Below are 25,065 nucleotides of genomic sequence, written 5' to 3' on the forward strand. Positions count from 1 at the left end.
AAGACCACACCCCCAGAGGGTGTGGCTTTCTGCGCTTTCGACCAGTTTTTGATAAAGTGGGTCTTGTGACATATCATTTTTGTCAGAAAAGTCAGGGCACTCTATTCGAGATATAAAAGTTTAAAAAACCACTCCCCCAGTGGGTGTGGCTTTCGGCGCTTTTGGCTAGTTTTAGAGAAAGTGGGTCGTGTGACATATCATTTTTCTCAGCTTGGCGAGGAGATTACGACTGAATAAGAAAAATTTTGCGACCACACCCCTCAGTGGGCGTGGTCTCGGCGCATTTCCAATTTAATCGAAACCATGTCATGTGATATGTCATTTTGCTGAGCTCGACGGGGAGATCCAGATTAATGTATTAGAAAATTTAAACCACACCCCCAGTGGGTGTGACCCTCTGCGTCTTTTCGATTTTATCCAAAACATGGGTTGTAACACATCATTTTTCTCAGTTCTACGAAGGGATCATCATTGAATAATTATAATTTGAAACCACACCCCCAGTGGGCGTGGTCATTTTTGACTTTTCGAACTAAATTAAACCATGTCATGTGATATATCATTTTCCAATATCGATGAGAGGATCTCAACCGAATTATTGAAATTTAGGAACCTCATCCCCAGTGGGTGTGGTTAATAGCGAATTTTCGAATTTTCCTAACAAGGGACACTCACGACCTGTCGTTCGTGTCCAGGGTAGCCACTATGTTTTTTAGAATCTGCTAGGACCCTAAATGAAGGATCCATTCTTATTTCCGTGTAAAACTCATATTTGGCGCCGTGGCTTGGCGCCAAACTTAAAAATCTGCGTTTTCGACCAATTTCAAACCCCCATAACTTTTGCATTTTCGGGGGGATTTTCAAAATTTTATGCTTAAAATGATCACAAAGGTATAAATTAAGGGTATGAATATATAATTTGCCCCACGGTCAGAGGTTTCCGAAACATTTAGAAAATCGAAAATCGGTTGAAAATTGGATAATTGGCAGGGTTTTGAAGTTTTTCCATAACGAGTTTTGGCTAATCGGCCAATTCACCTCTCAGCAAAGCTAGGATAGTAAAGGTTTCTTCATTTAAAATTTCAACCATAGTTTGGTTGAGCCTAGGTATTTTTGCCTTGGACATGGTCCTACTCGTGATGTGTTCATACTATATAATCGAAGGTAGAAATTCAAACAACACCATATGCAAACCTCAAGATAATTACGAAAATCAAGAGAGAGCTAAAATAATGAAACAGTATGAAAACAAAACATCGCTATGGTTTCGTCAATTTAAAAACAATCATACGTTGGGCTATAAAACACCATACATAAATTTGGCGAGCTTCACACGAGTTTAGTCAACACAGTTGAAATTACTTCATCATGACTTCGTTTTACGTTCACATTGAGAGCAACTCCTCTTTTTTTCACTTTCAGGATAATACAATATCAAGCTTCAGAAATTGGTTAAGTTCACCAATAATTTTAGAGCCCAACTCGTACGAAGTTGCATTGGTAGAATGTGCTTACCCTTCATCACCTATTCGTTTTGCAAAGGGTGATGAACTGTACAAAGTGAAAAGAACAAGTAATAACGTTACTAATAACGTAAACGACAACTTAACATTTCATAACATGGCTGCTCCACTTGTCAACTTAAATTATAATACGTATGCCGAGAATAAAACTGACGATCTATGGATAACAGTTTGCAACAATAGAAACATTGAAACATTTGACGAATTACTTGAAGCAATGACAACGGAACACTTTGTGTTTAAACAATATAATGGATATACTCTTTTATCCACATGGACATTTGAAGACGACATACGCTATGATTTTGAATTTAATGATGAAATGGCCAACTTGCTCGGTTTTTCTCATAAAATTAAAACCACCTTCAGCTTAAGTGCAGAATATAAATTTAACTTTAAATCAAATAACACGAAATACTATATTTATTGTGACATTGTAGAAAACCAGCATGTGGGTGACACCACAGCCCCAATCCTAAGGTCTTTTGTAAATCCTTATACTGATGTTGATAAAATAATTGCAAAAACATTCAACGACTTACAATATGTCTCAGTGTCAAAACCGTCAATGGACTATATTCATATGTATATAAGGAACGAGTTTGGTAAACCACCACCATTCTCCTTTGGGAGTTTTAGTGCTACACTCCATTTTAGAAGAAAATGATTCTAAAATGTATTCAGAAAACGTATATGATGATTATTACCAAGCATATGAACCTCAGATTGGAGGCTCATTGGCTTACAAGGCGAGTTACTATCGACAAAAGGGTGCTGGTATTGGTGGTGTATTTGGCGTAATAGCTAGACGTTTAATACCATTTGTTAAATCATTGCTGCCTCACGTTGTGCCTCCATTAAAATCAGCAGTTAAAAATATTGCACTTGATGTCATAAATAACAGACAATCATTCAAAGATTCTTTACGCTCGAATGCAATGACTGCCTTAAAAGAGACTGGAACTAATTTACTTAACCAGTCTGGCGGAAGGATTAGACGAAGAAGGATAGTTCGAAAACGTCAGACGACCACTCGCAAATCGAGAAAACGTGAAATAAAACGAAAGCCAAAACGTAAACCTGTCAAACGTTTAAAATCAAAAACGAAGAAGAAAAAGAAGAGGACCAGACGAAAGCTCATTTCCAAACCATCCTTATTTGACTGAGAAAATGGCAAAATCAAAGCAAATCATGAACTTTATTCGGTCAGAGACCGATCTATTCTCTGAACCGGGCTACGACTTGACTCTTTCTAGCTCTCACCGAGTCGATTATCATCCAATAACAAACATTTCAGATCGGTCCACTCCTCTAACGTTTATTATTCAAGGAAATGACTCACAATACATTGACTTTTCTGAAACCCAACTCTATATTCGATGCAAGATTGTGGATAGCAAGGGTGCAGAGAGAGACACTCAAAATACTACTGCCCCTGTTAACAATTTCCTACATTCAATGTTTAGTCAAGTTGCAATTTATTTTAATGATACCCAAATCACCTCACCAACTTCATTATACCCCTACAAGGCATACTTGGAGACTCCTTTGTCTTTCGGCAAAGAATATACCAAGACTCAAGCAATGGCTGCACTTTATCACAAGGAAGCCGATCCAACTACGGCCGATGAAGGGTGGAAGACTCGAGAGAAATTGGCAAACAATAGCAAAGTGTTTGAATTGTGCGGAAAACTGAAGACGGACATATTTAACCAAAACAGATTTTGCATTCCAGGAGTTGACATAAAAATTGAGCTCTACCGAGCACCAGACGACTTTTGTCTACTTAGCAAGACCCCAACAAGCGGAAATGCACAAGATGCAGCACAACTTCACATTATCGAAGCCAAAATCGTTGTTCAAAAACATACTCTACTTCCGTCAATTACGATGGGTCATTTAAGATTGATGGAAAAGGGGCAACCTGCATGTTACCCAATGCGAAGAGGAGATATGAAATCATTTTCCCTGTCAGCCGGAACACTACAATATACAAACGAGAGTCTAATTACGGGACTCTTGCCAGACCGTCTAGTGGTTGGCATTATCTCGAGCAAGGCTGTACACGGGCATTACAATGAAAATCCATTTAACTTTATTCAAGCAGACATATCAAGCATTACTGTAACGGTGAACTCGGAGCAAGTAACATTCCAAACGTTCGAACTTGACTTTGATAATAAGAAAAGTATTGAAGCCTACTTTAGCATCTTTTCGGGATTGGGTCTATCAAATCTTGACACTGGATTAGAGCTAACATTTGACAATTTTAAAACTGGAAAGACGCTCTATGTTTTTGACTTGAGGCATCAACATGATGGATTCGCTATACCCAGACACGGCAGTGTGAAAATAGAAATAAAGCTACGAAATGCGACAACGACTGCATTAACAGTTCTTTGTCATTGTGATTATCAATCAGTCTTGTATGTTGACAAGAATCGTCATATTTACTTTAAGGACTACTCCATGTAGGATGAACACGGATCAGATTTATCGATTTCTAGTGGGACTCTTTTGTAAAAGCAATATCCCTTTGACGTTTGCGCGTGCGATGAGTTGGATGAACTTGTTTTAGAAAATTATCCTATTGCAATTGTAATTAATAACCCACCAACGTCTCACCCAGGCGAACACTGGACTTGTATGTATATTGAAAATAGGACATTGCCAATCAACTTTTTCTGTAGTTATGGAGTAGGAATTGATGAATATGACCGTAATTTTCATGATTTTATCCAACGTCATGAAACTGGTGTAGTGCAAACTTGTATACAATTACAATCTCCAAACAGTAACGTATGCGGACACTATGCAATTTGGTTTCTGTGGAAACGAGTAAATGGTTTTAGTGTAAGAAATGTATATTGTAATTTTTCAAAAGATTATTCTAAAAATGATAGATTTGTGAAAGAATTTATAAGTAACAAGATTCATTTATTAAGTAAAAAATGTTGTAACAAGAAAATACATCAAAATTCAATAAACTTTGTATGAAATTAAAATGGGTTCCACTTTTGCATTTTCCTTGTCAATTGGTTCATCTTGCAATCAGGCTTCTTCTTTTTAATCCAAGCAGCCCTCTTTCCCTGTCTTCTTTTAAGGCCACTTCCCTTCTGCTTGGCAAGAAATTGGTTGACCGAATTTGGAAATAGATCCATTGGCGGTTTCTTGGTCTTTATAAACATCAACAAACTCAACATGGATGGATCAGATTTTAGACTGGATTTTGGTGTGAAGCCATGGTATAGTCCAACAAGAAGAGTGTTCATCTTCGCTAAAGCGTAGCTCACACCATTTACATCGATTTTATCTGAAGTTATTTTTGCACTATTGTCTTTAAGAAACTCCAGAATTTTCCGTCCTCGCACAGTTGTATTCTTTAAAAGGACATCGAGAATACTACTTGCAACTTCGCGGGATGTTTTGCTTTGTGAAACTGATAACGCTGGTTCAGACGTTTCATTCTCCACATTCTTGACAAGTAACGGTTTTTTGTCATCCTGCTTCTTGTTATCAATCAGTTGACGATTTAAATTTTGCAAAAGCAGAATTTTGATTTCGTCAGGGATTGTAGAATTTCCAAAGATGTTGGTTTTCTCGGCTTTAAGTTTCTCCTCAAGATCCAATTCGACATCCTGCTGTGAATTCAATGCCATGATTTTCTTGTACCAACTCTCTGGTACTACCTTCATTTTTCTAGCCATTTTCCAACAAGTCCGCCAACTATTGTAGTTAAGATTGGAACCAGGACAGGAAGAAACCCTCCCTTTTGACGTAATATGGCTTCTGACTACCGAATGTCGTATTACGACTTTTGGTTATATCGAAAAGCCGTATTACGACATTTGGTTATATCGAAAAGCCGTAATACGGCTTCTGACTACCAGAAGCCGTATTGCGACTTTTAGTTATATCGAAAAGCCAAAATAGAGTTTTTCGTGGTTTTACCACATAGGTTGTTTGTACCAAAAATGCTAAAGAAACGAACTAGACGGACAGACGGGCAGACGAACGGACAGACGGACACGACGAGTTCAATTGAACTCGTCGTGTCCGTCTGTCCGTCCGTCCGTCTGTGTGTTCCAACAATATAAGCCTCAATTGATGCAATTTTAATCCTAATACTGCGTTAAGCGCCATTATTGAGTAACATTCGAAGACCTTTTTTAAATAACTTGTTCCACCCAAAAAGGATAAATGGACCTAAAAGGGGTCAACAGCACTGAGAAATCGGCAAATATTTTTGTTATAATTTTGGCCTATTGGAACCAACTCACGAAGGTCAAGTGTCAAAATTCTTCATCAATTTTACCCGTTCCTTCTGCACCGTTTGTGCAAAAAAGTTAAAATTGTGACAGAATTATGTATCAATTTAGTTCGTTTCTTTGGCACCTTAGGTAAAAAAAAGATAGTCGGGAGAAATAGAAACACAATTTTGCACCAATGATGCAAAACTAGACTGGACATGCAAATTTAATTTAATTTAGATTTATTTATATCATCAGTGCAGAAGAATTGGATTAAATAACTAATATAACTCAATAATATTGACTCGCTTGCACCAATAGTGCACAAAAATAGAACTTGTTATAGGAAGTTACGGGCGAGCTATTTCTAACGCATGCTGTGGTTTATTGTAAGCTATATTTGCAATAAATATTTTCATTTATATAATGATGCATTCATTTGATTATTGTTTACATATTTCCTCATCAAATTTAATCTATTTATTTAAATCGTGGTAGCAGTTTGTAAGGTCTTAGATAATTTTTCTAGTAATTTTTCGCCATCTCTTCAATTTGGGGCGTTAGATGAATAAATTTCGTTGCTATTACCTTCCGTCCATAGGCTAAAGGACATCCACCTGTTCAACAAATTATGAAAATATATATCGGGATTGCATCATACAAATAGTTAAATATCTATCTAATCCGATAATTCTAAAAAATGGGACAAAATACTCTCATTTAACAAGTACGTTGTCCTCACTTTTCTCTTCTTAGAAGTAACCGACGTAACCAGTTTACTTTTTTCAGAAGTAATACGACGATATGCCAAACGTACCATGGATACTCTCCATAACCGGAGATCCATCCTGTTTACTGAGATTGTTCCAAATCAAGGCAGCCCCTCGACTCGGCTGCACGGCCACGCCGAGATCAGGAAACACAGTTTTACCCCCCAAGGGAACATCGGTTAACTGCGTGCACAAAATTACCTTGTCTTCACATACGAATCTCTTGCTATCCATATTTCAATTTTAGGGGAAAATGAAGGAAACTTTAACAAAAAATCATAGAGTGGCTATGCGTTTTTCTGTATCAAACCACCCAGTCCAACTCACATATATCATTAAGGTTGCCAGTCTTTCGTACGAACTGGGCGTATCTTTGGTGGAATCTCCCTATAAGAAGTATACAATTATTTACCGATAATTATACATCAAAATTTATAGGACTTAGTAAAATAAAACATTTACCACATCAATATCATAATGCAGATCGAAGTGCGCTCCCAGGTAACAGTACTCAGAAATGTATAAATCTCCACTCATCCATTTCGTCAAAAAGTTATGATCAAGCAATGCTCCAACTTCTTCGTATAAAGGGCGTAGAAAGTCGCTGTACTCATCTGGGAGTTTAATCTACGTTTCATTAATTCAACATTAATTTTTTACTGGTGTCTTTAATTTATGAAGTTAATTAGTAATTGTATTTACCTGTATCGAAGTTCTTTTTGGACTAACGGAGTCAACGTTAGTATCGAAATCCTTGATGTTCGCTTGTTTCATTTCCCCTTTGGTCACATCGAGCAAAGTCGCAATGCGCTTTTCGCCGATCGCACCGTGAATTATACGCGCATTGGCGCGACGGTTTGTCGAAATTTGCTCGATTTTTAGGGGCGAAATGATAAAGTAGGGGTGAGTCTGAGACGTTTCGTACCAGCATTTCAACTTGGACAGTTCTGCAGTCTGTAAAGATAATTGATCTAAAATAATTAGTTTACGAAAATTAGTTGTTAAATTCGTTCGGTCTTCATTACCAGGGAATAGAATATCGTCATACTACTTATAAAAAGAGCAAAGTGCAGAAACTAAACGTGCTAAATGACCGAATTTTACCAATTTTTGTAAATTAACCCAATCCTGCATGTTGCTCAATTTAGTTGGTACGGCGTTATCAAATCTTTAAAAGTCTGAATAAATTCTGCACCTTAGTCCTACCACTGACACATAGGTTGTACATATTCAATTCTGGATATTTGTCAAGGAAACCATCTGCGGCGGATTGTCGGACTCTGTGGATTATTGCTGGCGGGAGCTCCAGCGGTTCCACATGTGTAACAATTTCCGCAAATAATCCGATACGGTCGATGTCTTCCTCGTTTGCTAGTTCCATCCACAACTTGTTGTGCTGTTTTAAATTAAATCTTAGTTAACCCCAAGCTCAATATCAGACCCTGTCAATCTTCTTAGAAATAAAAAAAACTTGATTTGGCACAAAATTAAGTTTAAAATCCTCCCGCGATTTATTACATCATCTATAGAATCGGCAAGAGTTCTCTCTATCTCCGCCTTAAGGTCAGATGACCCAGTTTTCTTAACTGCCAATGAAAGGAATTCAATATTAACGTCGAAGCGTTCCACAAGTCTCGCGGCGTCTGCTAAAATTAAAGTCTCATCCAATGATAGGGGCAAGTTGAAATTATATTCTGCCAGTTTTCCCGCGGCAAACTGGAAAAACGTAGTTAACAACGTACTACTTTTCTAAGATGAACCTTAAAGTGTGCACCTCTTCTGCCGTCATGTTATACGTCATCTGCAATCTCAGCATACCGTCTTCTGCAAACGTTGATGTGGAAACTGTCCGTCCATTGAGGAAACCAACCATCTTCAGAACGGCAAGTAACGTTAGCGGCTGCTAGTGAGTTTCCAATTCGAACCAGCAACTTGAACGAATAGAATGGATTTTCCTTAAATTCCTGAATTTTTTCTGAACCGCCCTCCAGTGTGGTGGGATACTCATCCAAGTACCTTATCAAAAATAATTTTAGCCTTGTCAATACTTAAATTTGATTATAAATTACCAGAAGGACATTTTATTTCCTTTTTCAGTAATTTGTAATTAAACTTGAGAATAATGAATGTGAAAAGTTAGGGTCAGTGCGGGTTAGTGTGGACACTTTTCAGCGAAGTAAGATGGTCTTCCAAATTAAAAATAGTTATATGTTAAAATTAATTATTTTGAAAAAACTGTATAATGGATTAACCATCACACCATATTTTACGAAAAGAAAATTATGAAAAATGTAATTAGAATGAATAGCTATTAATTTTTGAAAATAAAAAACAGGTGTCCACACTAACCCCACCGAATGGGGTTAGTGTGGACACTCTAACCTAATAACATGGAGAATCAACTGTCCACACTAACCCCATTTGAGAAAAAACTTTTTAAATTACTTTTTTTTAATTTATAAAATATGAGATGAAGGCGATTTTTGGATTTCTTCAAACTTATAACTTAGAAGCAGTATGGCTTGTAGTATGAGGTGATATTTTAATTTTTGGAAATATATGATGTTTACACATAAAAATATCCAGTGTCCACAATTGCCTCGTGTCCACACTAACCCCACCCTACCCTATATTTAAATTTAGCCCGACTTTCTAAATAACGCATTACTAACTAAATGAGTAGGTTCCGCTCAAAAATGAAAGTTAATTTATTAACGTCACCAGTTTAATCGCGTAAATATTACCGAACTATTACATCGCGACATGCAGATTTTTGGCAAGTTCCAGAATCACACGAGGCTACCAATCCCTTCAAAACTGGAACCATTTCATCCTCCAGGGCCCCCAACTTGTGTAGAAGTTTGGAATCAAGAGCGTAATTTCCGGGTGTATTTTCCAGACTCTTTGAATTTATTAGGGAGACTCGACACGAGAAAAATATATAAAATAATATTACCAGCAACATGTCAAATTATTCAACAAAAATCAATTGGAAACCAAGTTTGGCACGACCAAAATGGTGAAATATCTAAATTTAAATGCCATTGTGACAGCTGGAAAGTAAGAAATCTTAAGTATCAGACAATACCAATTGTTCCATTGTTTATCAAGGTTTCACTCTCAGTCGACTATTAATTTTTATTCCTGAACATAAAAGTAAACTTGCTTGTTCATAGAGTAAGAAAAATGCATACGATTACCAAAAATCAATAAAAATTTGCTCAACTTAATTCTAGGGCTTCCAATGAGACGACACGGACCCCGTCTGAGACTCAACTCATTTCCTGGCGAGATTAGTTGGAACTTAAAACAAAATGTCCTCTACTCTCAAATCCATTCTCATTTTCAAGTTTAATTGAAATTTTATTGCCTCACATATTCTGGTTGATGCTCAACTTGTGGAATTAGGGTTTACTCATGTGTTACGTATTTTATTTTAAATTTGTACCTTAATCTTTACACATTTCAATTACTCTATCTCATCCCAATTAAAATTTGCCGCCTCAACCTCCAAATTAATCTAAGAATCTCCCCAATAAAATTCTAAAACGAAAAATTTTATATCGACAAAGACTAAAAATGTCTAGAAACATCTCGACATGCCATTTTATTAAGGCCTCGTTTTCAAATGGTCAAACACCATCTTCCGTTTCCTCTCCAGATTACTGTTAGCCTGCCCCATTTCCCGTTCCATTGCCAACCTCTCCCTTTCCAGTGACTCCCTACTGCGCTCTAGCTCGGCACTGACTACTTTTTGCTTCCCCCTTTAGGGAGTCCATCTTACTCTTGTAATCCTTCACGGCGCGCTCCCACTCCTGAATTCTAGAAGTAGTCCGCTGCTGCTGCTCAAAAGTTCGTTTCTTGTCCTCCAACTGCTTATTTGCCTGGTCAACTTGCCTCTTAAATTCAGCAAAGGACCGTTCAAGCTCGGAGTTCCGGCTCTTACACAATTGTTCGTGGCTATTCCGGTGCTGCTCATAACTTCGGATGCGTTGATCGTGGCGGTTTTTGACTTGGGAGTTTTCAAATTCAAAATCCCGCTCGAGTCTGGCCTGTTCGTCATTCCACACTTTTTCGCGATGCTCGCTTTCTCGTCGTCTTTCTTCGGCTTGACGGGATTCGTCGTGCCGTTTTTGTTCCTGTTTCTGCCGCTCCGATTCTACACTTTGGTCAGATAGGGTAACATTTGCGCCATCTTTTTTTACAACGTCAAACTTTAGTCGATGGCCGACTGTTAATTCGCCAAGGGGTCTTTCCAGTGTCATTGGCGGTGTTTCTAAAGTCGCTGATGGTTTAAGGGCTGCTTCGTCACCCTGCGATATTTAGGACACCGATTGACATATTTCTAACTGGAATCCTTCTTCAATGTCCAGGTGTGGTACTCATCTATGCAGCCAGTGTGGAATAAATGTCCACATTTCGCGGTGGACACTTCCAAGTTTTTCTCGAACAAAGTTTTATGACACATTGAGCAAATGAGAGACATTTTGACTGGGCGTTGGCTGGCAGCACATTACTCCAAATATTCCACGCACAAGTTAATACAATTTTATGTTGAGTCACTTATCACAAAGCTGGGTTGAATACATGAAAGGAAACATATCATTTTCCTTATCATTTACTGTTAACCTGTCAGTTTGAAAGTAATTAAACTTTACAAGATAAAAACCACTGCGAACATTTGAGATTCTACAATATATTTATTTTACCTAACAACCCTCAATTACATCGGATACTCAAAGTTGTTATCAATTAAGATTATTTATGAAGAAGGCATTATTCTCCACAAAGTGAACATAAATCTAAATATATAATTTTCTAACTAAGAATTTAAACTATTTTATTTTTAAATTAAGATTAGTTTCATTTTAATACGCTTTACCTCTTATATAGTTTGCCGCAAAAGGGAGCAAAACAGTGTTAGGCCCTGTCATTAATTTTTAATTAGTACTGGTATTAATTTCAAACTGACAAGTCAACAGTAAATTATAAACAGACTAGCAGTTAAGCCCGTCGTAAAGTCGGGCAAAATATAAAGTTTTAAACTATCGCTCGAGATAAATATATCGAGTAAGCCCCATGCTATAATTTTCCGTAACATTCCAGCACTCTGATAGACTGTTGGTGTCTAAAGTTCAGACTCTAAACTCCACCCAGGGAGGTGGTTACATAATATGGTTACCGGTAATATAACGTGATTAATAGTTATATGACGTGGCTACGAGTTATATAACGTAGTTACCAATTATATAGAACCTATTGGTAAATAACTGCAATATTAACCAGTCTTAAAACGGGAGAAATTTCATGCATATTTACATGACTGACCGTCCAACTATATTAATACTTTTATGTTATTAAGTATTTTTCTAAAATTACCAATCAATGTTTCCATGGCTAGTACATATTTTTCTAATGTTACTAATTAAGTTTTCCATGGTTACGAATTAACTTTATCATAGTTACCAATTAATTGGTCTACTGGTTACCAATGAATTTTTCCATGCTTACAAATTAATTTTTTTAGGTTTACCAAGTCACTTTTCTATAGTTACCAAGCAACTTGTCTATGGTAACCAATAATTTTTTTTATGGTCATCGTATAATTTTGCTATGGTTATCAATCAATTTTTCTATGCTAACCAATTAATTTTTCAATGGTTACCAATTAATTAAGGTAACCAAGAATTTGAAATCGGGAGAATAGAAGAGCTGAAGGTACCGCATTGAAGCGTGTTTATAATGATTCCTTATTTTTCGGTATTATCTTGAGACTCGTGTAATTAGTTAGGTTTAGATATTGCTCCATTCACTGATTTTAGTTGTTTTTACAATTTTCTTGGCGTTGAATTCAAGAATATTGAACTGGTAAACCTCAGGTCCTCTCATGAAGTCGATGGCCTTTCTTCTTCTTGACAGAGTATGCTGAAATGGTAGTAGGTTACTTGAGTTCGTTGATCAGATCTGGTAACTTTATGAAGCATTGACTTGAATTTGCGTAGCAGAACTAGAATTTTGGTAGCAGAACTGGAATTTGCGTAGCAGAACTTGAATTTTCGTAGCAGAACTGGAATTTGCGTAGCAGAACTTGAATTTTCGTAGCAGAACTGGAATTTGCGTAGCAGAACTTGAATTTTCGTAGCAGAACTGGAATTTGCGTAGCAGAACTTGAATTTTCGTAGCAGAACTGGAATTTGCGTAGCAGAACTTGAATTTTCGTAGCAGAACTGGAATTTGCGTAGCAGAACTGGAATTTTCGTAGAAGAATTTGACTTGATTTGGTAATCCAGAATATTCGTAGCAGAATTTGACATGATTTTGTAACTCAAAATTTGACTTGAATTTACGGAGCAACACTTAAATTTTCGTAGCAGAGCTTGACTTGATTTGGTAAACTCAAAATATTCGTAACAGAACTTGAGTTTACGTAACAGAATTTGACTTAATTTCGGATTTATAGACTTGATTTCCTTGATTTGTAGTTCTTCATAGACTTGAAACATGAATTTCTATGTCTGGAGCTAACAGCCAGAAATTTAACTTACTTCTTATTTATAGAATGCTTGGTTTTCTTGATCGTTGGACTTGAATTGCTTTGTTAAGTTATGGTCATTTTCGTCGGGAATTTTTTATGCCGTTTTAGTTTTGGTTCTATAATGACGCTGTACATCGTTATTGTTTCCTAGTCTTGGGAATATTGACTCTGAACAAGATTATTTTTATCAGTATCTTCCCATTGTTTGGCATTATTGAACATACGTTTTCGACAATTTGCTATAACATGGCCTTCATACTGGCAATAGTAACAAATTATGTTGTTATAGCCGTCTCTTGAACGTACTGGATACTCCTCATCTCGCTGATCGCTATCGCTATCTTCAGAGTAATTTCTACCTGTTGAAGCAAATTTTTGTTCTTGCATAGTTTTCTTGATCTCGTCGAGGGAATCTTTTATCATTTATAGTTCGAATGATGTTGACGCCGACGTTTCGGCCCAGTTAACGCCAATTTCTTTCTTAATTACCATCTCTTCTTCATATGGTCCTCCTTTGACCTCGTATTCCTGAATTAGGTCAACCAGGTGATCGTAATTGCTGGGCGATCCTCTGCACTCTATGTATCTTCGTAAAGGAATGACGTAAAGGAATGACGAAGGAATGACGAGAATGTAAAATCATGTCAACCGATACCGTTTTTCTTAGGTGAGACAAAGCCGGAAAGATGGGCCCCGTCGCAAAAAGCAGATGCTCAAGTGGGGCCCGGCGAAGCCTAAGAATGCAATCGTTCTGAGGGCTGAAAAGGTCTCAGAAAGTTTCAGCCAAAACGATGCATCACATTGAAAAATGGTAATTGCCCTGGTTTCAATTTGATATTGTCCCCGTTTACCATTGAGAAATCGAGTACCAAGAAATGAGGGCATCAGAGTAAAACAAGGAACTGATTTTAACAATCACCTTTTATTCTTCTTGTGATCATCTTGCTAAAGAACTACCACCTGCAATTCATCAACCCGACAATGCAGTGCATAGATGGACAAATGCACTTTACTATTAAATAAAATTAAAATTAATTACAAATACTGCCTTAGAAACCAGTATTATACAAATTATTTATGCTTTGTACAAATAAACCCAATGTACACGTACATTGGAGTTTTTAATTTTTTAATTATCTTAGCACAACAGATAAATATTTTTACAAAAAACACTCTTAGGTGCGGAAAATAATATCGCAAATAAAAAATGAAAACTAATAATTCTATCAGTATATTTTATGAAGTTACTCATTACAGGATTAATTTGTCGCATTCGCCATAATTATAATGTCATTGTAACACATAATATAAGAAGTGGATGAAATATTGGAACGAATTATCTAGTCTTCCTGGAAGTTAGGCTTGTAGTTTGACCCTACTTTCTCTCTCTCTTCCACCATGATACCGCAGCGATACCGGAAAACTCACTTACCCTCCGATCGCATCCTTGCCTTGCTAGACTACAGGGGGAGATTTCTTCAGGATTTTCAAGTATATCATTATTTTGAGATGCATATAGCCTTACATTAGGGGTATATAAAACCATATATGTATTTATATGCGTATAGATGCACAATTTCCCCACTTTTCCCACAAACCCTAACCAGACATCCCCCTCATTTCAGAAAATTCCCATCTCTTTCTCCCAATCAAACTTTCTCCCCTGCCTCGCTCGCCAGTCATACCTTCCATCCTCGGAGAAATACTTTAAAATAAAATAATCAATTCCCCACCTGATATTTCCCCCTTCCTCGAGAATGTGGCGCTTTCTCTTAATTTCCTGCATACTTTACCGGCCGGTCACATCACAACATACCATCACTGCCATTAACTCCTCCAGCCGCGGCGCCCAGTGGGAGGCGCACTATTCTCATGGCTACGATTCAAACTCCCCACCATCCTCTCGTGATGATTCCACCACCGTAAAAATTAGTTTCAAACAGGTCTCCCCAAAATTCCTCCCGGGAGAATATAGAACTGATTTGTTCCTCAATTTCGTCCTCGTGCAAGAATGGATGGATTCAAGATTAAAACTGAATGGTGTAGAGACAGGTGACTTATTTTGCACGTATTTACCTAATTATTCGCAAAAACCTAACCTTTTTTTCTACAGGAAACCAAACGGTAATGAATATTGACTCAATCAAAACTGAAAATGCCAAAATTCACGTCTGGAAACCATCCCTTATCACCAATCCTATTAGCATCGGGTCAAATCTGGGCGACCAAACTTGGCTCTGGAGCGATGGGCGGGTAATCAAGCGCGCCAAATTTAAAAATTTTTAAACCTAAATTCAGTCCGTAATTATTTCTCCAGTTGTACCGAACCCAATATTTGAATCTCCACCTCATCAAAGCCGACCAGGAAGATTCGTCATCCTCCACATTCGAATATCTCGTCGATATTTTCTCCACCAAGGAATTCGACGATGAGGTCAAACTGGAATTTTCCGAGTGGAGGTCAATCAGTTTCAAAGTCGAAGAGGAGAAACCGACCTCTCAAATAAGAATAAGTGGCAGGAACGGCAACTATACGATGGGATACAGCATAGGGAAATGTGAGATTGTGGAGAAGCTCGGCGCCGACAATTTCTCCATGAAACGAAGCTGTTTGCGGTGGAATTTGAAATTAGACAGGCTGGAACCACCAGAGACGGGGTATTTTTCGGTTGAAACTAATCTGAATATTACATTAGTGATAGGAGTTTCACTAATTATTTTTAACCTACTCATTTTTTGTGTCCTTGCGTACAAGCCGGCAGGCGCGCATGCGCAAAATGCAGGGAATGCGGCACCAATAGCTGCCTAAATATTTTGTAATTTTTTCTGTATTTTTTAATTAATTAATAAGATTTGTTCCATCCCCGTAAGACCAGACTTATTGGTTTCGTGTAAAATTAATTTGAATTTTTCCCATGACAAGAAAATCGAATCACAAATTGGATATCAAATTCGCAATAGTTCAGAAACATATATATAAAAAATTATGTATTTTACTTTTATCAAATCTACAAAACGCAGCGTTATTCCGAATATCGATTTTAATTTTTAATATCTTAACATTTAAAATAATTAATAAAATTAACCTGTCGAATTATTTCGCAATTAACTAATACAACTTCAAAATTAAGACAAGAAAAATAAAAATTTAACGTATAGGCGCGTCCCCTCCGAGGTGTACCCACTCCATAAAATCCACCGATTGCAACCACTCCGGCGGGTCTTTCTCTAATTTAGACACAATCTAAATTTTGTAACAAAAATTAAATTTAAAATTGCATCAAGTCCACAAGATTCACCCAGTTTAGAAACTTAAACATAGAAAACCGTACCTGACAGATCTTCTTCTTCCACATTGCCACGTCAACTTCGCCATTTTGCAACTTGGCAAAAAAATCTTGTACCGCGCAATTCATAAAAAAGTGGAAACGGTCCGGGGGTGTGATACTGTGTAGCGGTCAAAGTAGCAAAGTAGCGTCTTGAACATGTCGGAATTTTCCGCAATCCGAATTTCGGAGTGGGGCATGTCAGGATTTTTTTCAAAAAGATGGCGCGCTGTCTCCATAATTTTTTCGAAGTAAAAACTCCTACCAAAAAATAAGACAACATATTTAAAAAAATTTGTATAACGGCACCATTTGCTAGCAATACTTATTTAATTCTTACCTCGACTCAGAGAAGATTTGCAATATTTCCACGACGTTTTCCACATGCGTTACGTCTGGAAAATACTGCCAGATCTTAGTCCCTGTGGGATATTGGCGCCAGAAGAAGACCAATTTCGCCTTTAGGTTGTGGTTGAGTGTCAGAATGATTGGCGATGGGGGAGCATTGTCTGCAAATAAGTCAAATAAAATAAAATAATAATTTAAATATTTCTTAAATTTTCACTAACCATTGACTGGTGCCATTTAACAGGTGGGAAACTTTGAGATTTTGTGCAAAATTCTCAAATTTATTTGCCACGAAATTTGATTTCGTCCTCTTCCTCTTGGCAGGATTAAACTTTTGAACTGAGCCTTTCCTGTCTTTTGCAGGTATTTATAATAATAAATGTCACTAAATAATTCGTAGACGTGATTTTTAAGAAGGATGTAACATTTTTAGAAAAGGTTTTGCCTTTCTCTCCTTCTGAGAAATCACTTAATCCAGGCAGGTAGAACCCATCTGCCTGGACAAACACTGGTTTCTTGGAGCGTTCTTGGCATTGTGGAAGAATACAATACTCTACCTGGTCCAGAGTAAATACAAATAAAATATACCTTTCATAAAACATGAAACAAATTTCATTCCCATTATTGTCTTCACCCTCTAACCTCTCCCTAATTATAGATTTGTCCAGTATTTTAAAGCACAATGTGATTCTGTATGAGAGTTATTTACATATATCGCTTTAAATTGTATGCAACTAGAAAGGACGGCCCAACGATTCCCCACAACACATACGGTCCTGGCATCCACCTCATTTAGAAAATACACCTTTCTCTCTCGCTAGTCGCGATCAAACTTTCTCATCAACTCGTCTCGCCATCTTATCATCTACAGAAACATTACAAAATACAATAACTGATTCCCGACATTGCTTAAAATGGCGAAAAGTTATCCATCTCGGAGTATATGTCGACATTTCTTAATTTTCTGCATCCCCCAGGTCGCATCACAATTTACAACAATCACTGGCACCGGAATTAAGTCTACGAGCCATTGCGCCACACCCTGTGCCTGGGTACTATTCAAATTCTCCGCCTTGCCCACACCTAATTACTGCAACCGAGGTGAAAATTAGTTTCAAACAGTTATCTCCCAAGTTCCTAAGGACAAAAAGTAGAGTAAATTTTTTCCTCAATTTCATCCTAATACAGCAATGGATTGATCCAGGATTAATAGTGGATTGTGTAGAGAAACATGAGATAATTTTCCGTTTATCTGGCGAAATTATTTGCAAAAAAACAATCTTATCATACAGGAAGCCCAGTAATGAACGTTGACTCTATCCAGAATGGTAGCGCCAAACCTTAGATCTGGAAACCATCCCTTATCACCAATACTATTAGCCGTGGGGCAAATATTGGTGACCACAACTTGCTATAGAGCGACGCCAGGGTAATTAATCGCGCCAGATTTTAAAATTGCTATATAAAATTCCAGCACCTCCTTGCGCCAAATTCTATTTAATAATTATATCCTATAAAAATAATTTGGTATAGGCATCACCCTCCACTGTTCTGCAAAAAAAACTTGGAGAATCTCTACAGCAAAACATTAAAGCAGACATGAGGACAACACGCAAAAAATAATTAGCGACAATTACCATATTTAAAATACATGCACGGTATGCTTTATTCCCTTTATAATAATAAAATATCTGCTGTACATGCTTATCTACTTAGTAAATCCATGACAAAGGCACAAATATTAGCATAAAGATATTACTTATTTAATAAATATGACCTTAATAATTATACATTTCACAGAAAATACCACAAATTTAATCCACTTCTTCTTACGGCATTCTATTAAACGGAATTGGGTTCGAAAGTTCAACTCGTTGCTTTTCTTCCAACATTTTTGCATAATTGTACACCACCAGGAGAAAAATTATAGTCGACACACTCCGAACGATCAGCGCTACTGAAATCCCTGTGAAAATTGTAGTCAGAAGGTCAAAAGCAAATAAACCGCAGTTGATGTAAAGCCAGGCTTTTGTGCATCCGAGATGCTCCTACAAACAAGTGTGAAGAAACAAAAGCAAAATTACATTTAATTGTTAATTTAATTAATTAATTAATTATAATTTACCTTTCTCCACCCGATCCACAACAGAGCCGTGATAGGTACCAAGATAACCGAGGTTATTCCAAGCACAAGGAAAAATATGTCGGATGAGTCACCCCAGTCTAAAATATGGGAATCATGAATACTTACCAATTTTTAAATACTTATTTAATTAAATTTTCTGAGTCTTAATAGAATTTTAATTATAATTAATTAACTTACAGGTGTCTCCATTCCAAGGATTGTATATATAGAAGATTATTCCCCATACGGCAACAATACAAATCTTCAATAAAGACGAGACTTAATCAGATTTGGAAAAAATAGTTAGAAAAATAATTGTGATTGTGATACCGTGTGAAAAATTTGCGACAGCCAATGCACCGTGTTTCGAATTATTGCACATCTTCAGAAATAAAATCTACGCTAAGCTACAATTTTAAAATTCTTAATAATTTCTTCAAGTCGAACAGATTCGTTCTGGCTCAGTTGGTTGGCTTAGACTGAAAAAAATCACACTCGCAAATTAATAAATCGTGTACGTAAACAAGTGCTGTTTGCAGAATTCTTTGCCACCACCGTCATACCCACTTCTGAGAAAAGTCTGGGATGCAGCAATCTGCAAACAAACACTAATTAGTTACCACTTATGTGTATACCCACTTGAGACGAACGATCAATGTTTACTTGTGACGTGCTCCATTCTAGAGCTCAGAGTGAATATCCTGTCTCGTCTCTTAAGAAATGTGAGCGACAGGTCGCGTCGTGTCTTAAAAACCAAGACAAATCTCGCCAATGGATATCTCTGGGCATGAAAAATGATTTTACATTCTACATGATCATACAGTAAGACTGCCATGGTTACCTCATGCATATTATTGAGTCTTTGACATGGACTGAAAAAAAAATTCAAAGATTTAATAACTATACAATGTTACGTTTAATTAATTAATTTAAACCAATTAAATATATAGTTAAAATAAATCGATACCACCCTTACCAGGTTTAATTAACCAAACTATGTAAGATGACCAGAAAGGTAGCTCTGTAGGTAGGAGCAACTACAAAGAATTTCAGGTACCTACCCGTCAAGTAAATAATTAACGAATTGCCTACGCTGATTTAAGAAATAATGATCTTGTCTTAACAAAACGGCCATGTAGTGGAACGAAGATAAGGAAAATGCTTACCGACAAATATTAATATATTTAGGTACGCATGCATTTAATGAAGTAAGCACCCCATATTTCACTTAATTTAAAGTTTAAATTTTAAACCCTGTCAGCAAAATATTTAAATCCTCTCAACACTACATTCCTATTGAAGAAAATACGGGTTCCCAAAAATTATTTTAATTCCTCTTAGTCAGAGAATTTAAGAAAAATTTTAGACTCCAAACTGGATCTGTAAATTAACCAATTTCTTGTTAAGGTAGTTGATGGTTTGGTTTCTAATTTTTATTGTCGCGTTACATTAATTTTAAGAGGAACTGGATACTTTCCAGTACGATTTATACGACACGATCTGTTCTCAACTGTGAATCGTGTTCCCGGAGATACTTTCCTCCTAACTTTCCTCGTAACTTTCCTTATTCACGATTTATGGTAAGTTATCTTCGTCGACATTTGCTTCTAATAAATTTTCCGCGTATATAAGCGTCCTCAACACAATTAATAATTTCAGTTTTTCTGTAATAGCACCCAAACAAAGCCCTTCCTAATTTACTTCAAGTAAAAAGATTTTAAATATTTTACCAAATTCGTAAACCTGATACCAAGTCTCATATTTCTCGTCGAATCTTATCGAAATGGGTGGAGATATTGGTGAGCTGTATAAATTTAACATTTGTAGTTAATTTTAACAAAAGTAGTATATTGCTAAACTTGGAATTTGGTTCTCAACATATTTATATTTCCATTTCGACAAAACCGTGTATTATTCATGAACAAAATTATCTGCATGATTTATTACGTTTCACACATTCTTGCTATTAGCCGAGTCTATTATCATGAAAGGAAATTTAAATTCTTCTACCCATTTCGAATTGCTAATTTCGAATTCCTAACCCAACCTCAAATTTTTTGTGGCCCCATAGGTAGTCAGATGTGGATAACGTACGCAGGGGACGACAATGAAGCCGTGGAAATGTGTCGGCCTGGGACGTTCTCTCCGGCGAAGCTTGACCACGAGAGCGCTTGGTGTCATAATATCCAGCGATGTATCAAACGCGATGAAGTAAGTGGTATTTCTTGCCCTGGTAGTTTACAACTTTGTCAATTCTTCTATAAATTAAATCAGTGACTTTCAACTTTCATAATTTTTCTCATTCAAACTTTGTGTGGATATTTTCCACAAATTATGCAAGAAAGACTAAACTTGAAGAGGCATTTTGGTAACTAAACTTATAATTGCAAACATATCATCTGATCAAAATCTAGAAAGGAATTAGTGCCATTTCTACTCATGATGACACTCGTTAGGGGTTCACCACTGATCCGGATGCCGCAATCTTTGCTTTTTACATAGAGTCACTATAATAATTTGTTCTTAAAGTTTTAAGAAATGCTCCAAAGTCATCCAATTTCTCCCTAATCATTCAGGGTTTAGAAAATCACGTGGTTCTTTGGAGTTTTTTCGATGGTTGCTGCCTCAAACCTTGGGGCGAAATGAAACTTCATTTTGTGGAATTTTTTATCAAATTAGAGAATCAAACCTTATTATTTGATTCAACTAAAACTTGTTTTGAATATCGTGCTGTTCAGGATAGTCTGTTCTCTGTTTTGATTTTCACCTATCGTTGTCCTTTAAATTTAAAAATAAAATTTATAAGTTATTTCAAATAACTTACAAATTTGCAAACTGTATGGACTTGATGGACTCTTAATGTAACTTAGTCGGATGAATGGACTCTTAGTGTAATATTAAAGTTAATTTTATTCAAATATCGGCTGCTTAAGTTAAAAATAAAAAATTGCAGCTAATGGCAATGCAAAGTGATTGCAATAAGTTCATGTTTAATAAACATCACACAAATGTTACAACAAATTTATCTAATAACTGCGGTCATAATTAAGATTAAATTTTAAATTAGGGATTTGTTGAAGGACGAATTTCAAGTTTGCCGTCGTATTAACACTCGGCATAAAACCACGGATGGCCGAAACTTGCAATTTCGCTCCCTGGCAAAACTTTACATTCAACGGATTCCTCAACTGAAATGCAGCGTGTTTCTGGATTGCAATTGCCTCGTTTTAAAAAATTGTGACTCAATCTTTCGCGAAAAAGGTATGCAATGGGTCGACACAGACGAATATCGGCGTGCCGCTGTCGTTGTCTGCTCAAAACCTGGAAATAAAACTGGACAAATGATTGATAAAATTGTTGAAATTGAAAATGATTTTACTCTTGGAAAGCACAGCATTGCTCAGATCGAGGGATCGTACGGAAAATTTATCCACTGCAAAGAGATAAATATTACCTGGTAAGTACATAGGTACAGACAAATTGTTTATATTTGTATATTTACATTCACTATGGATGTTAATCTTGCAGTAAATATCCTCAAGCCGTAAATGGGGATGATGTCAAGATGGTATACTTCATGCATAGTGGTCATCCAATGGAAGGAACATGTAAAAAATATGACACTTTCGAGTATGGATTGACACAAGTTTGGAATTCTCTTGTACCCGCTAAATCTTCTAAAGAACTTGTAATTACTTTATTTCGTTGCTACCTAATTAGTTATCTGACGCACTTTGGGCCTCGTTAAATTTTTAATGTGTTAGTCTGAAAGCAGGTGGACATATAAATCCAATCTCAATCGTTTTTGATTATAGACAAATTTTACAGTAAACATTTATCAAAATTTTGACAAAAAAATGGAAAAAATGTAGTGAATTAAGTGAGGCATAAAGTGTTACTCAATAACAAATTGTATATTAGCATCAATTACGTTTTAGATGCATATATATGTAACTAAATTACCGATAATTTAACAGTTGGATCCCATGTCTGAATACGAACTTTGTAATTCTATCGCAATTGTTGGAATGGCTTGCAAATATCCAGGTGCAAATAATATTGACGAGTTTTGGTCATTATTGGAAAACGGAATGGACGGAATTATACGCGTGCCAGAATGGAGGTGGACTAAAGATACTGCGATTGTTACGATGGATGACGTCCGCAAAACAGAAGCTGGATTTCTATCATTCCCTTTGGATATGTTTGATGCAAAATTCTTTAACACGAATCAAGCCGATTTGAAATACCTAGACCCACAGCAGCGAATTGCACTTAAAGTTGTCTGGGAATCCTTAGAGCATGCCGGCATTGACCCATCATCGTTAAAGAATACAATCACCGGAGTCTTTGGAGGATGGTGGAGAAGTGATTTTAAAGAACTTCTGCAATCCCAAGGAATTTCAAATGAGGACTTTTTGCGAATATACCTTGGTAACGCTCTGGGTCCTTTGACGGCTAGAATTTCTCACTTTTTTGAACTAATTGGTCCTTCAATTTCGAATGAAAGTGGTTGCTCTACGTCAGTCGCGGGAGTTGATATGGCTTGCGATAATTTGCGAAACGAAAGTTGCGATACTGCAAGTTGGAGTAAACCTCCTTCTAAACCCGTTTAGTCTTGATGGAGGAATCATGGAGGGTTTTCTTGCACCAGATGGACGATGTAAAACATTCGACGCTGCTGCAAATGGATTTGGACGTGCTGAAGGTGCAGGTGTCCTGATTTTGAAAAGGTTTCCTGATGCCATTTCCAATGGTGATAGGATTTGGGGACTAATCCGTGGATCTGCAATAGTTCAAGAAGGGACATCCCGAAGTATGGGGACACCAACTACAGCAGTTGAAGCAAAATCTATGCAACTTGCACTCGACCGTGCTGGAGTGGATCCTAGAGACGTCAAATTTATTGAGACTCATGGGACAGGCACACCCGTTGGAGATCCTGTCGAAGTTGCTGCAATTGCACAAGTCTATGGCGGACGGAACGAGGATAACCCATTGATCATAGGTTCTGTTAAAACAAATATTGGACACACGGAATCTGTTTGTGGAATCGCCAGCATTCAAAAAATAGTGCTGGCAATGAAATATAGCAAAATACCAAAACATCTTCACTTTAATCAACTCAATCCTAATATTGACATTGCATCAATACCCGCATTGATTCCTGTGGATCAGCTTCCGTGGAGAAAAAATTGTTACGGAAGGCCACGAATTGCCGGTATAAACTCTTTCGGAATTACTGGAGCTCAAGCACATGTCATTATCCAGGAACCTCCAGAAACACAAAACTATAACGTTTATGCCTCTCGAGACGCCAGGCAACTTAGCATGCTTACATTTTCGGCAAAGACGGAGACTTCTTTAATTGCACAGCTCAATGAATACACAAACTTTCTTAAAGATTGTACTCAAAATCTGGAAGATATTGAGTTTACATTTTACGTGGTCGTTCTCATTTTACTCATCGCCTGACGGCATTAGGAACTACCAAAGAGGAATTAATTTGTTTAATTCGAAATCTCGATAGCGCAACAATTTCGATTCCCAAGGTCACTCCAAAACTTTGCATTCTATTTACTGGACAAGGCTCTCAATACCCAGAAATGGGAAAACAACTCTATAGGAGCAACGTGGTATTCAGGTCTAATTTCGACAGAATTGAAGCGATTCTTAACGATAAATACGGATTGTCTATCAAGGAGGCGATTTATAATGAGAATGATAATTCGAAATACCTGTTAAAATCAACAACGGTAAGCCAGACCGCAATTTTTTCTGTAGAAATTTGCCTACTCCGTATGCGGGAATCGTGGGGTGAAAAATTTATTACAAATATTACAGATTGCAGATAACCTGATCCTGTTACCATCTATTCGCAAGAAGAATTCAGATTGGGGGACTATCTTATCGACCTTGGCTAAACTTTATACAGTCGGCATACCTATAAAATGGACTAACTTTCACCGTTTCTCTAATGCAAAGAAAGTTGATCTGCCCGGATACATATTTGAGGAGACATCTCACTGGCTTAACATTGGTGATGGAGGAACAACACCTTTCCATCCACTTCTTGGGTCCTACATTCCAAATGCATCAGAAAATGCAATTTCTGAATCAAGAGTGAACGTGAAGCGCGTGCCATTCTTAAAAGATCATCTAATCGGAGACAAAATAATTTTTCCATG

At 36.9% G+C, this 25,065-nt stretch overlaps 4 protein-coding genes and 1 long non-coding RNA gene across 6 annotated transcripts; 2 read left to right on the plus strand and 3 right to left on the minus strand.

Moving 5' to 3' along the window:
• Nucleotides 1–2,693: 2,693 nt before the first annotated feature.
• LOC110858948 (uncharacterized protein F54H12.2-like) lies at nucleotides 2,694–3,998 on the plus strand. Its single transcript, XM_022107827.1, has one exon. It carries the CDS (start codon nucleotides 2,694–2,696, stop codon nucleotides 3,996–3,998), a length of 1,305 nt encoding a protein of 434 aa, XP_021963519.1.
• A 2,454-nt stretch (nucleotides 3,999–6,452) lies between these two features.
• On the minus strand, nucleotides 6,453–8,623 carry LOC110858949 (prolyl 4-hydroxylase subunit alpha-2). The gene is made up of 9 exons (XM_022107828.1): nucleotides 8,613–8,623; nucleotides 8,340–8,559; nucleotides 8,062–8,259; nucleotides 7,757–7,939; nucleotides 7,246–7,497; nucleotides 7,006–7,170; nucleotides 6,871–6,930; nucleotides 6,591–6,726; nucleotides 6,453–6,466 (listed from the first exon to the last, which is right to left on the minus strand). The coding sequence occupies exons 1-9, from the start codon at nucleotides 8,621–8,623 to the stop codon at nucleotides 6,453–6,455; spliced, it is 1,239 nt and encodes a 412-aa protein (XP_021963520.1).
• Nucleotides 8,624–16,112: 7,489 nt separating this feature from the next.
• LOC118438617 lies at nucleotides 16,113–17,378 on the minus strand. Its single transcript, XR_004836948.1, has 4 exons — nucleotides 16,974–17,378; nucleotides 16,745–16,913; nucleotides 16,411–16,665; nucleotides 16,113–16,322 (listed from the first exon to the last, which is right to left on the minus strand). It is a non-coding gene; the product is annotated as an uncharacterized LOC118438617 (long non-coding RNA).
• Nucleotides 17,379–18,393: 1,015 nt separating this feature from the next.
• LOC118438579 lies at nucleotides 18,394–19,348 on the minus strand. Of its 2 annotated transcripts, none has more exons than XR_004836925.1 (4): nucleotides 19,208–19,348; nucleotides 19,076–19,139; nucleotides 18,878–18,975; nucleotides 18,394–18,800 (listed from the first exon to the last, which is right to left on the minus strand). XR_004836925.1 is itself a non-coding variant. In XM_035859076.1 (4 exons), the coding sequence occupies exons 1-4, from the start codon at nucleotides 19,257–19,259 to the stop codon at nucleotides 18,582–18,584; spliced, it is 456 nt and encodes a 151-aa protein (XP_035714969.1). In that variant the 5' UTR covers nucleotides 19,260–19,348; the 3' UTR covers nucleotides 18,394–18,581. The 2 variants fall into 2 exon arrangements, 1 of the variants encoding a protein (XP_035714969.1); XM_035859076.1 differs by having other exon boundaries at nucleotides 18,878–18,998.
• A 2,792-nt stretch (nucleotides 19,349–22,140) lies between these two features.
• On the plus strand, nucleotides 22,141–24,352 carry LOC110858950 (phthiocerol/phenolphthiocerol synthesis polyketide synthase type I PpsA-like). Its single transcript, XM_022107830.1, has 4 exons — nucleotides 22,141–22,334; nucleotides 22,406–22,565; nucleotides 22,855–23,311; nucleotides 23,388–24,352. Exons 1-4 carry the CDS (start codon nucleotides 22,141–22,143, stop codon nucleotides 24,350–24,352), a joined length of 1,776 nt encoding a protein of 591 aa, XP_021963522.1.
• Nucleotides 24,353–25,065: the final 713 nt, after the last annotated feature.

The sequence above is a fragment of the Folsomia candida genome, unplaced genomic scaffold (assembly GCF_002217175.1).
Source record: "Folsomia candida strain VU population unplaced genomic scaffold, ASM221717v1 Fcan01_Sc023, whole genome shotgun sequence".
NCBI lineage: Eukaryota > Metazoa > Arthropoda > Collembola > Entomobryomorpha > Isotomidae > Folsomia > Folsomia candida.

Coding starts and splice junctions, on each gene's coding strand:
- LOC110858948 (XM_022107827.1), top strand. CDS start 2,694: ATGGCAAAATCAAAGCAAATCATGAACTTTATTCGGTCAGAGACCGAT.
- LOC110858949 (XM_022107828.1), bottom strand. Junction 7,171..7,245: donor CAAAAAGAACTTCGATACAG/GTAAATACAATT, acceptor AATGAAACGTAG/ATTAAACTCCCAGATGAGTA. Junction 6,727..6,870: donor TGGCAACCTTAATGATATAT/GTGAGTTGGACT, acceptor TTGTGCACGCAG/TTAACCGATGTTCCCTTGGG.
- LOC118438579 (XM_035859076.1), bottom strand. CDS start 19,259: ATGTGCAATAATTCGAAACACGGTGCATTGGCTGTCGCAAATTTTTCA. Junction 19,140..19,207: donor TGTCGCAAATTTTTCACACG/GTATCACAATCA, acceptor TCTTTATTGAAG/ATTTGTATTGTTGCCGTATG. Junction 18,801..18,877: donor TGTGGATCGGGTGGAGAAAG/GTAAATTATAAT, acceptor ACTTGTTTGTAG/GAGCATCTCGGATGCACAAA.
- LOC110858950 (XM_022107830.1), top strand. CDS start 22,141: ATGCAATGGGTCGACACAGACGAATATCGGCGTGCCGCTGTCGTTGTC. Junction 22,335..22,405: donor AAAGAGATAAATATTACCTG/GTAAGTACATAG, acceptor TTAATCTTGCAG/TAAATATCCTCAAGCCGTAA. Junction 22,566..22,854: donor CTAAATCTTCTAAAGAACTT/GTAATTACTTTA, acceptor ATAATTTAACAG/TTGGATCCCATGTCTGAATA.